The following is a 12,657-nucleotide window of genomic DNA, read 5'->3' as shown; positions in this document are numbered from 1 at the left end:
ACTTATGAGCTTTCCCAACATATATGGGTTCCCCTTGTCAGTTAAGAACTACCCAAATGTGCTTTCTTGCCCCCCTCCGTTCGCGATTGCATTGTGGCTGAGCATATATATATGTATACACCCACCACCATGATCCAGTTACACAACGCGGTTCAACACTATTACCGCAGACATGGAGCAAACGAATATTTCAGGAAATGTGAAACTGTTTTTCATTGTTCCTAATCCTTTCTAAATCCTCTAATCTTTTTTATGCATCTATTGCAGCTCTGTTGAACCCATTTTTTGTATGTAATCATTTGGTCAAACAAAATATATCACATCATGCAGCGTCTGAAACAGTACTACTTGTAGAGCATACACATTTGATTAAGCATTTTTTTTCCCCCCCTTTCTTTGTATCTCCTCGTCTTCTTTTAACAACCCACGCGAAGTGAACAATTTGACGACGCACAACATGAAGAAGCTTGCTCATTGTAATATTAGGAGTTAAAAGAGAAAAAAAAATGCATATGGAAAGTTAGGCAAATGTGATAATTTTCGTTTTAGTATTACGTGGACAAAAAAATCCCGATGAAAAAGGATACAAAGACAGAAGCCAAGTGTCGAATGAAAATGGGGAGAAGACCTATTTGCAGCTCAGTTCTTCCACCTGATCAACTGTTCCAGCCTTTTCGCACTTTTCCGGCGCACTGCATGTAAACACCCTAACTGGTTATCCGTCCATGCATGCGTCGTAAAGGCACAAAGAAGCGGTCTCATTTTTTTTTGCGAAACGTAAGCATGTATTCACCACGCAAAAGGGGTAACAAATAATACTAGCAAAATTGCTACCCGTAATTTTGTCATACCACTCCAAAAAAAGGAGAGCGTAATTATACACTTCAGCATGTGTGATGCGAATTTTTTTTAAAAAACGAAAAATCCCATTTGTGAATTTGATTGGATAGACAGATCAGCTATTTGTGTGGTGCGTGCATTTGCGTTAAAGGGGAAGACAGTGAGGGAATACACAAGGATAATAAGCTAATCAGTACGTCACTCGGTGCACTCCCCCTTCTCAACTGATCGCTAAACACTCGGTCAACATGCAGACTGGTGTGCAGGAAAATAATGAGGAGGTCGAACTTGCGCGCCACAACGTGTCCCTCTTTGAGCTGTCAAGCGAAGCCAATTTAAAAGTAAACATCATAAACGACGACCAGCAGCTGGTAAATCATTACAAAAGGAAACTTGCAAGTAAAAAAATGCAAACGGTTAAATATTTTGATATAGATATAACGGATGATGTAAAGGACATTAAGGATGCTTTTTGTAACCCCATAGGATTGAATGCTGAAGACCATGAGGACGATTACTTTGAATTTAAAATTAAAAAGTTTATGTCCTCTTTCGGTGAAGACTCTTACGCAAGGAAAGTTCTTTTGAGCGATGTGGACATCACAGTGAATTGCGTCTCCGGTGGGGACAAGCCCGCGGGGGATGGTGAAGCTTAGTCAAGACGGTGAGATCAACTGAGGGACACACCTGGAACAGGATTTTTTTGTTCTTCCCTGGCTTTATTCTAAAAGGAAGAAGCAGTCGCCTTTATGGGCTGGAAGCAAAGCCTTAGGTCAAACTTTAAACAGCGAATCTTAAATCGGATTATACCCAACCAAGTGTAAAGAAATATATGCTCTCTTTATATAAAGGGGGGGAATAAAAAAATTGTCAAACATCCTGCACACATTTTGAAGGAACACAACCTCGTGTGCGTGCTTCTTTCCATGTTGGAAGTAATGGCTATGTTTTCTAGTTGTGTAATATGTACACAGGGCTAGCTAAGTCAGAGATTTTTTTTTTTTTTTTTTTTTTTTTTTTTTGGCTATTTGTTTTGCGTCTCATATCAACCGTAATCAGCGTAAGGGCATAAAGATATGTATGCAAGTTTTGACCCATTCCCCACCTAACCTTTTTGTTTAATTTTTTTTTTTTTTTTTTTTTTTTTTTGTATTTGGCTATTTGTTTGCCACAGTCCTGCGATTATGCTGACTGCTTCGTATGTTTCAGTTACTCCTCCATTTTCTTGCCCGATTATTTCTGTTTTTCCCACCTGTACATTTATCAACAGGGTTTTTTTTATCAACATAATTTTGCCTTATCGACAATTTTATGTGTAACTTCTCTTCATTTTTTTTTTCCAAACGGGATAATCTCGTCGCGCAAGCATTTTTTTTAAACACAATGTACACTCGTTAGTAATTTCCTTTACGGACTTACCTTAGGGCACTACTTTGCGTTCCTCCGAATGAACCCCAGGTAGCATTTTCGATCAGATTATGCCGGGGGCACAAGATAACAACGAGGCGCAAACATACTTGTGAATGTGTTCAAGCATACATGCATTTCCCGGCGTATACTTCCACCCCACACGGATACACTTCAGTCGGATGGAAATGCGTCACATGGGATGGAGGCCTAGTTGACTAGTTGAATATTTGCTTCACCAGTCGAGCCGAGCCGGGGGTCAGTCGGTGAAGTTAAGCGAAGGGAAACGCTAAGCGGCAAACCATGTAAGGCCACCGGAAGGCGCATCTTGAATGATGTGTAAGGCCGTTTGGCGAATAGGAAGAAGACCTTCGTCATTAAGCGGTACCTCCAAGCATTGCGCTTCTTCGCCATTTCGACAAGGTGCCTCCCCCCCTTCGTCAGGCAATTTTGCCTACCTGTTCAGCATTTGCCCATAGGGGAAGGGAACAGTCATATAGTGTAGCGCCCTTTTAAACACCCAATCAGGAGGGGAAAATAATAAAAAAAAGAACAGAGGTAAAATGTAAAAATCGTCTCAAGTGAGTAATTATACAGAACGCACACCCTTAGGGAATTCTCCACCACCACGAGGTGTAGCATCTCGAATCGAAGCAGCACAGTGCTCAGCAGCAAAATTCAGCTGCCCCAGGAGTGACGATTTTGTCACTTATACATACGATTAAATCCAGTAGCAGTGACAAAAAAGAAAAAAAAAAAACGAATTAAAAATGCATAATTTTGAAGAATGAGTAATAAAGAAAGAACATATAAAGCGCTGGTCAGAAGGAAAGCCAAAGTGTGCGAGGGGAAAAGGACAAAGTTGAGGAATACACGACCAGGCAAAGTTAGCAAGAGGGTATTCTGGCTCCTGTGCTTCACATACCTAGTAGCATACTTCCTGGGAGGTATCAGCTGCTTGACATTTTTGAAGAGACATAATAAGATGAGCTATATTTACCTTATATATAGCGAAAAAAGAATCGGTGATAATCATCGTAGGAAAAATTATTTAAATTATAAAAATGGAATCATTTTGAAAAAAGGTGGATCTAATGGAAGACACAAATTTACCTTAGGTAGCGAAAAGGTAAATAAAATTATTGAAAGTTTGAAAGAGCTAACATTGTTGGAAGCAAGCGAACTAGTGAAACAAATTGAAACGACGTTTTCAGTGGACACCAGACAGAGTATGGGTGCTTCTAGCAATGATCAGGACAATGCAAAAAATGCAGGTGATGCAAACGCTAATGAGGAAGAAGATGACGAAAATAAGGTCTACGATTTGATTCTAGAAAATATAGAACCCAATAAAAAAATTCCCATCATTAAGATCGTTAAGGAGATTAAGAAGGATCTCAATTTGAAGCAAGCCAAGGATTTGGTGGATAATTTACCCCAAACCCTTTTCGAAAAAATTAACAAAGAAACGGCTGATAAGTGGAAGGCCAAGCTTACGGAGGCTGGGGGCATTGTTAAGTTGAAGTAGCTTCGGTGATGGGTTGTCAATTTTGTTTCCAAAATGCTCCCTTTATTAGTGTGTGCACGTAATGTACATTCATATCCCTTACTTTGCTTCCCTATTTTAGGAGTCTTTTTTTTTTTTTTTTTTTGTCGTTTATGTGTTTGCTACACACGAAGCGTACGCTATGTTGAATACGAGCAGAATGAAGCGCCACTTTTTACATTCATTGGTTGCTCTCGAAAATTACCCTCCTGTACGCAGTATTCACGCAGGTTGTTGTCTATCCATAAGGGTGCCCATTTGGAAAAAGACCGCGTGGGGGGGTCCACACATAGGATAGCCATGTGTGTATTATTTATTTATTTATTCATTTTTTTTTTTTTTTATTTTCACAATTGGTTTTCTTTTCCCCACTTTGAATGCCCCCCTTTGGCATTCATCAGTCCTCCTAATGTGCCCCCGTCGCCTTTGTACGCATTTTTTCTCAAAAATGATTTTTTTTTTTTTCAGTTGTTTTTTGAAAAACGAACATTTTCAACAAAATGGTGTTTCCATTTTGTTTTTTCAATCGCACCCCGTTGTGTTCACTACCATTTTACATAGCACGTGGAAATTAAAAATTTGAGAAATGATAACGTCGTGAGATTGAAGTTGGGAGGAGTAAAATGTGAAGGTCAATTTTGCGGCGCGAAATTGTGCAAAAGTTGAGGATTAATATATTTTCACGGTGAAAAATGTTAACGCTAAGTGTTTCAAATTATGAACTTCAAATTATGCGCTTCATAATAAAAAACAATTCCTCTGCGCGTGAATGAAAAAGATTGAAATGGAAAAAAAACACAGCAAGGGGTCAGCGACGATACACATGCATATGTTTATTCAATTATGTGTGTATGCATGTACTTATGTATGTCCCTTGCTTAAAATGTCTACATTAGAAAAAAAAAAAAAATAAATAAAAATAGCAAACCAATAACGGCTAACCAATTAAAGTGCACGAAAAATGCTTCTTTTTTCAAATTGCTTGTGTTAGCTTAGCTGATTATGAGAGTGCTTGTTTAAAAGGTGAAATATGTCTTGGGGAAAATCTTCGCACGGACACGTCTTGGAGGGTGGCAAAATCTGTGGCTGTTGGCGGCATCTCTGCGGCCACCCATGCAGCTGCTCCTCAGACAAATTCTCCCACCGCTACACCACTTCGACATCGCCGACCCACCTTTTCACCCTTGGCTCAAGAGTCACTTCCAATCGCATCGCTGATATGTCAATTCAACTGGGGGACATTAGCTGCCTGCTGTGCCTGCAAGAACTGGGCCTGCATTTCGAACAATTGGCATTCCTTCTCGTATTGGAACGCAATAGGCGTAATGAGGACGACCACAGATACCCCCGCAACCCACACCACCCAAGATGTAGTTTTAAATCCCTTTTTCAATAAACCATTTATTCTATTTTTCAAATTCCTTAACTTTTGTTTAAATCGCACAGTGTCCTTTTTCTGAAAATTTAGCAAGCCATTTTTCGAAAGCAATAATTGCCCCTCTTCATTATTTGTGGAAATTTTGGAAAGTACCATTCCCATTTTAAGGTAGAGCACAAACAGGTACAGATTGTACGCGTCTACTGTCGATTTGTCTTGTTGGAAGGTGTTGTAATATGCCCTATGATATATATGATGTAAGTACATACAAGTTGGTTAGAAGTGGATGTAATTTGACTTGGTTTGTATGCTTAAGCAAGTTCGTTTCTGGCTCAGGGGCGCCTTCTTCGAGGGCGTATGTGGGGCGATCCTCTACTGCTGTTCCTGTTGCTGTTCTACGGTTGACATGCGGATTTGTGCGCAACGTTGGAATATGCAAATGTACACACATATGCACGTATATGTGGTTGCTAAACGGGAATGAAATGGAAGATTCGAATTTGTAACATTTTTACAAGGGAAAAACGGAGAGGTAGCCAAGTTAAAATGGTGTATAATAATCTTGTAAAATGCCAAACTGAAAAGGGGAAAAAAAAGAAAAATGCGTTGCTATATTTATGTAGAGGGCACAACTCTTATTTGGAGATGTTTTTCACCACAAAAATGACTAAACAAAACAGATGCGTTTTTTGAGATGTTATTTTTATGTTGCATCTCACAATCATCTTGTTTTTTTTTGTGCATACCTTTGTCTTCAATATTAGGAATTATAAAAAAAAAAAAATAATAATAATTTGTGCCAAGGGAATTTAACACTTGAACAGTCGCAGGGGAGCGCTACTTTGTTATGAACGCCTGGGAAAATTATACCCACAAGGATGACATCATCATGTAAAGGTAAAATAAATACATATTAATATAATTATGCATATGCTTATATCTGTTTATATATTCATTTACGCATATACATTTTTCTTTAAGGAGAAGATAAGAATTCAGAAATGCTCCTTTTTTTTTTTATGTTGCCTCTTGGAGTTGCACTTTTGAGGGTTCTTTTTTTTTTTTTTTTTTACAATTTTTTTTTTTTACAATTTTTTTTTTTTACAATTTTTTTTTTTTGCAGCGAGAAATTTTTCAGCTTGGCTCCGTAAAAAAATGCCCCAATATGCATTTGGTCCTTTGTATTGCAAAACATACATCACAGTTGTGTTTCAGGTAGATGTTTTTGCACGCTTGAACAAGCGCAATAGAATGGGGTGCACGCACGTTTTCAGGGTATTACATGCCTGTGTTAAAATATATTCACATATAATATTCACCTACGCGTATCTGCAACGAGAACGTAACAGCACAGGGACGTGTTGCTTCGAACACGAGGTGACGAAAAAACATATACACGCAACTAATGGTACAGTGTGCTGCCGCCCTTCATTCCTATACTATATTTTGCGCTTTGGAAGGAATCTCTTTAAGTAGAGGGAAAAAAAGACCCTCAATTTTGCAAATCGAAAAATAAAAATGATTCAACACAAGTCCAAATTTGTTGGTCCCTTTTTTTTTTTTTTTTTTTTTTTTTGCACCTTTTGCGAATTATTGTTAGGTGAGAGAAAACGGGTTTAAACAATGAGGGGCAGGAGAGGTGCAGAAAGGAGACGAATGATTTGTCATGTCCCTTTGGGAGGCGTTACATAACTAGGCGTGACTTCCTCCCACCAGTTAGCAGCAAAGAAATGTGAGGTATCTTTCTGAAATATGTGCATCGACAACATCAGATGTGTGGTAAGAGGCCAGATCGGAAAAAGGGTGCAAAAGGAAATGTTGCAATGGGGATTTTTTTGTCTTCGCCTGCATTTTCGCACATCCGCGCGCACATAGCTGTCCTTTCCCCTTTTCCTTAAATGTGTACTAGTACATGGCACTGCAAATGTTATACAAATTTCACTTTAAAAAATTTAATCAAAATTTCGTGAGTGTGCGCCTCATCCGTTGTTTACACGCTGTTATTGAGAATAAGACAAAAAAAAAAAAATCTTATAAAATAAAGTACAAACGTAATGCCCTCTGCACCTCAGCAAAAGTACTCATCACACAGGAGGAATAGCACTCTCAGGAGTGAGTCTTGTGGGGACAAAAAAAGGGAGGAGCCAGGGGGCGGTTCATAAGGGGAACTGATCATGTGATGGAGTCAACACATGGAAAAATTGTGATATGAAAAAATTGCCACATAGAAAAGGGCCACATGGAAGAATCCCCATATGGTCACATTTCCAAACAAACAATGACACAAACGAATGTGCGCGCCGCGGCGAGCAAACGAGCGGATGCATAGACATGGGTATACTCCCAAGCAATTGCGCGAGATGTCTCCCGCGCGGGTGAATCAAAACTGAGGTGGACAGATAGCACCCTTCTAAGGTTCTAAATTTTCATTGATAAAAGCAAAGGACTCCTTCTTATCCTTGTCATGGAAAAACATCAAGTGAGCCAAGTACCTGTTCCTGTGCATGTTTGTTTTACACAATACACACATGACTGACTTGGACCCGCAATATTTTTCATGCTCCGTGTCATTTATATATTTAACAAAGTACGAAAAATTCGTATGCAGTAAGTGCATATAATAGGGGACAGATTTGGACGTAAAATTTTGCTCTTCATCAAATTTGTCTAAAAAATTTGCCAAAATATAATCTTCATTGTATACATTTGTGGAGGATGTGGTAAATACGTTACAGTATGAACAGAAAATAATTTTCTTCGGACAGAATAAGGCTTGATGGAAAATAAATTGTTTTTTATAAAAATATTTTTCACATGCACATTTTATTTTTGTGTGCCATGTGTAATTATGTTTCTTCCTGTCGGATGTATTTATGCCTTCATTACATATGTTACAATGGGTATGATTGAAAATATATTTTTTGGGGAAACTCTTTTTGCATATATTACATAAGGAGATATTTTTGAGGCAGTGAATTTGATGCATGCTTATGTTATTCTCAAGAATCTCTTTTAGGCAATTGTTACATTTTATGAATTTTTGACCGCTGCTCGAATGTTCGGTTGGCCTCATGGCTGTGCTGACCGTGGGGGGGGCAAGCTTGCCCTGTGCTTCGCCCCCTTTAGGCGCCTCCTTCTCAACTTCATTGCTGACTTTCATCGACAAAGTGTAATCCACTTCCGTTTCGGATGAACACGAAATGGCAATGTACATTAGGTGGGGGAAATACTGATCGTATAGGTATTCAAGGAAGGGGTCTTCCTTTAGGTGAGGCGCACTTGAAGTCACACTTTCCGCATCACCCTCTGGAGGAACTCCATCCCTGTGGCCATCTCCACTCTCCTTCGCAAAGCAGGCAAAGTGCAACATCAAGGACTTGATCATCAGGTCCCTATTTATGGTGACATCTTTAGTAAGATCGTCAAAGTGCAAATGGTGCAGGACATCCGACACGGAGTCGTACGGAGGAAAGGACACATACAGATCAAGATCATTATGTGCACCATTGGAATGCAGCGAAATGTTTAGTTCAATTTTATCCTTCTTGAGCAAATCCAAAACAGAGTAATGGAAAAAGTATTTATATTTTTTCATTCCTTTTCTAATAGTGCTGTTAATGGTCACATCTGTTGTGTTTATGGGTTCATAAAAGTCACTTAGACAATTTGAAGACTCGTCTTTTTTCTCACCTACATTTTTCCTTTCACATATATCGACGGTGATATCAGTATTTATTAGGGATACGGCATTATCTGGTTCTAACTCACTTATGTAGAAGCTTAAATTGTTAATATGCACATAATCGCCCAAGGTCAAGGTACTATAATTTAAGTTCAATTCATTTTGTAGTAAATTTTTCATAAATTTTATATTACTGGTATTTTCATTTAATGATTCAAATTTGATAAAATCGCATTTGGGTATATTTGCATAGGTTACTAATAAGCGTACGATTCCGCTGTTCTGTTTGATGCCTAAATTTTCTTTTACATTTTCTGACACGTGTATAATTCCTTCGTTTGAACTGAACTCTAAAACGCACACATGCGTGATGTAGTTGTTTTGTACGTTTTTCAGGCTGAAGGTGTATGGGAACTCCACTTCGTTTCGGTAGAATCCCTTCTCGAGCGTTTTCAAGATGGACACTGGCTGAACGGCAGGGGTGGATGGGCAAGTGCACATGTGCAGTGTTCACGTATGTACGTCTGTACATGTGTGCGTGCATTGCACAACAACGGGGGGAAATATTTCCCCCCTACACATATGTGCGCATTCGTCCCCTCTTCGTAGCTCCCCATTTGTCACTTCCGTCTCACCCTACACACCGTTCTCACACACCAAATGGAGCTACACCCCACCGAGTTGTACATTCAAGCGTGACATTAATTACATCATAAGTTCAAGTAATTAAAGAGCTATTTATGAACGCACTAAAACTGTGCAAAATAGAGCGCGACGAGAGTATCCACTTGCAATGCACTGTGGCATATGCAAAAATGGAAACCGCCGCCCCCTCATCATTTTGCCTTTTACAGATTTGCTGTGCGAACATCCGTTCCCATTTGGGTCGTTAAGGATTAGCTCGACGAAAATGGGGCGACCATGCGCGCGGATGTTCAAGGTGGGCCAACAAACGACAGGGAGGGATCCCACTGCTGCGTCTACCATGACGACCACGATTAACAGGTGCACGATTAGCAAGTGCACAATTATCAGCTCCATCACTACCCCTCTGGCAACGAGCTGCACTTACCAGTATGACCTTATCCGAGTGGTTATTCAGTCTGTCCGGTTTGGCGCTCAAGGGCAGGGTCAAAAACTTTTGGCATATTTTGTTGTTCGAGTTGTGTATATAATGAAGCTCCAAATCTTCCTTCAGCTTATTGACATTTTCATCATCAACCTTTTCCTTTTTTTCTTTTTTGTCACTCAGATCCCTAACAGTACTTTTCTTGTGAATCCCCAAATTTGCATTAAATTTATTTACCGCTCTCATGAAGTCATCATCCATCGTATTAAAGGGTTATCGGTGGCATGGAAAAATGAAAAAAAAAAAAAAAACAAGTAATAAACGAATTATCACAAAAATGGACAAATGAAATACGACATGCCTTATGGAATCCAGGATATGCATTCCTACATGAGCAGTGAAGTAAATATGAACCGATTTGCACCTAACGGTGGGGTGGAGGGGGAAGTCATAATAAAGGTAGCCTATACATATGTACTCATGTGTTTACATTGGCCTACATCCAGAGTGTAACAAATTGGAGAAGGCATCAAAATGGGAAAACACCAAATTGTGCAAAGTAAAGGTATAGGTCAAGGTATCTACACCATTTCGAACTTGCTCAGCTGATGCGCACGTGCATATAAAGCTTCCAAACAAATGCTGCCTCACTGGTGGGGCAAATTGGCTCATATAAAACACATGCTCGTGTGCAGTCCAGCCATTTAATTGCACTCGCCTGACCTGTTAAGTCTTCCCAAGTGGCATTAGCTTTGATAATGTGCACGCCGATGGGATGGACTTGCAAATACATAAAATACATACATATATTTTTTTTCTTCCATAAGAATTAGTATTCAGTATATGCAAATATTATGACGGATGTACAAGTGAAACAGAAGTACCTCGTGCAAATGACAGCTATGCATGCTGCCATTCGAGTTATGCATTCGTTAAAATTGTTCATAACATGTCATTGCTAACTTTCACAGTTATGCGTAAACTTGTTAAAAATGCAGCTTTGGTCATTAGCTAATTGTTTTTTTTTTTTTTTTTTCTTTTACTTGCCTTATATTATTGTTAACTGTTTTGCCTTTCCTTCTTCACTTTCTCTCTTTTTTTTTTTTTTTTAAACCAGTTTTTTTTTTTTTTTTTTTTTTTTTTTTTTCTGTTGTTTTTATGAGGGCCTAACAAATTGGTAACGGTTCATTATCCTTTTGGCAATTTTGTACACGGACACAGTTTGCAGCATTGTGTCGCTTTATGATGCAGCGATCTTTTTTTACGTTTGGACGATTGTAACACAATTGTTGTTATTCTTTACAACCTATCCCAAGGGGGTAATTTTTCCCCAAAGGAACGACTTTTTTACCTCTTTTGCAATTCTCCGTTAAAATATGTTCACCAAGAAAATTTTCTCATTAGCTTTATGGCTGTATGACCACCGGTACGTTTCTATAGGAAGTAAATTATCGTTTCACCACGTCGTTAGGCAAATCCCACATGCAACATATTAAAATGTTCTTCTTGATAGGGGCACATGTGGGTGTATTTATATAATATAACATACACGCCGTTACTCATTTGATGAGAAAATTTCCCCCTACCCATTAGTATAGTTAGTAAAGTCAAATATGTTGAAAAGGTAAATAAAAGCAAACGGACTTTTTCTCCATTTTAATAAACTCCTTCCTTATTTCTATTTTTTGCAAAGAAAAAACAATTACATATATATACGTACAAGGAATTGTGAAAATGTTGTAATTTTTTTTTTTTTTTTGTCCCCCCTTTAAGTGATTGTGGAAAGTTTACAAAGTTGGGGTGCTGGTTGTTTTGGTTTGTCTCATGGGGCAAACATAAACTGTTTTAAAGACACGGCATAGAATTATGCACAACATCGGATTGGTAACCCTCCCTTTTGTGGGGGGGAAATACGTTGACCATGTCCTTTTTGTGGAATTGACACACTGCCAAATGTGTCTTTTTCTTTTTATCAATGGAGAAGACGCCTTCCCGCATGTGGCTCGCTACCCCTTTTATTTAATTTTTTCTTTTTTACGTCGACATGGGACAGTCACGTCTGCAAAGCATATTTGCACGGTTACAGAAGTGCGCATGTGTTGTTGTAACTGCTAGGGCGGTTTTACTTGCGGACGTAGCTAATGGGGTTCATTTGATTGGATGCGGCTCAAACGAGGCTGAAAACACTGCTCAACTGAAGTATCCATCAGAGTGGCAATTATGAGAAGCCATGTGGCGAACTAAAAAAAAAAAAACAAACATGCGCTAAAGACAACACGTGGTGTCTGTCAATGAATATGCACACGGGCATACTGCTCCATATGCGTATTTCCATGCTGCATTTTAAAGGACATCTTATTTGTGCGGCTATAATAAACCTTTATGTATGACACGAAATTGTGTGAATACAGGTCCTTGTTCAAACCCTCCTTTTTTTTTTTTTTTTGGTCATATATTCTTAACTTCTTCTTCCACATTTTCACCTGAACGTTCGTGCAAACTATGCCAGGGAAAAACGATTAAAAAATTAAAAACAAAAAAAAACTTGCTAAAGGCAGACAAATTTTTCCAAAAATGCGAGAAAACGAGTTAACACTACGCTAAAAAGGAATAAAATGAAATAAGATATTAAAAACAGAACCAAGGCACATCGAATGATGACAATATGACGTAAGGCATAATAAAATATTTCAAAGCATACTTTCTGTTGTTTTTATGAGGGCCTAACAAATTGG

General features: G+C 38.7%; 4 protein-coding genes across 4 annotated transcripts; 2 read left to right on the top strand and 2 right to left on the bottom strand.

Moving 5' to 3' along the window:
* Positions 1-1,088: 1,088 nt before the first annotated feature.
* AK88_02800 (uncharacterized protein) lies at positions 1,089-2,726 on the top strand (the record flags this gene model as incomplete). The annotated part of the gene is made up of 2 exons (XM_012480423.1): positions 1,089-1,485; positions 2,692-2,726. 2 exons carry the CDS (start codon positions 1,089-1,091, stop codon positions 2,724-2,726), a joined length of 432 nt encoding a protein of 143 aa, XP_012335846.1.
* Positions 2,727-3,034: 308 nt separating this feature from the next.
* Positions 3,035-3,775, top strand: AK88_02799 (ribosomal protein L7/L12; the record flags this gene model as incomplete). Its single annotated transcript, XM_012480422.1, has 1 exon — positions 3,035-3,775. One exon carries the CDS (start codon positions 3,035-3,037, stop codon positions 3,773-3,775), a length of 741 nt encoding a protein of 246 aa, XP_012335845.1.
* Positions 3,776-5,015: 1,240 nt separating this feature from the next.
* AK88_02798 (uncharacterized protein) lies at positions 5,016-5,333 on the bottom strand (the record flags this gene model as incomplete). The annotated part of the gene is made up of 1 exon (XM_012480421.1): positions 5,016-5,333. One exon carries the CDS (start codon positions 5,331-5,333, stop codon positions 5,016-5,018), a length of 318 nt encoding a protein of 105 aa, XP_012335844.1.
* Positions 5,334-7,581: 2,248 nt separating this feature from the next.
* On the bottom strand, positions 7,582-10,183 carry AK88_02797 (uncharacterized protein; the record flags this gene model as incomplete). The annotated part of the gene is made up of 2 exons (XM_012480420.1): positions 7,582-9,321; positions 9,926-10,183. 2 exons carry the CDS (start codon positions 10,181-10,183, stop codon positions 7,582-7,584), a joined length of 1,998 nt encoding a protein of 665 aa, XP_012335843.1.
* Between the last annotated feature and the right edge of the window lie 2,474 nt (positions 10,184-12,657).

Source organism: Plasmodium fragile (assembly GCF_000956335.1).
Source record: "Plasmodium fragile strain nilgiri unplaced genomic scaffold supercont1.29, whole genome shotgun sequence".
In the NCBI taxonomy this organism is placed as follows: Eukaryota; Apicomplexa; class Aconoidasida; order Haemosporida; family Plasmodiidae; genus Plasmodium; species Plasmodium fragile.
Note: the sequence above shows the minus strand (reverse complement) of the source record. Positions and strands in the feature narration are given on the sequence as shown.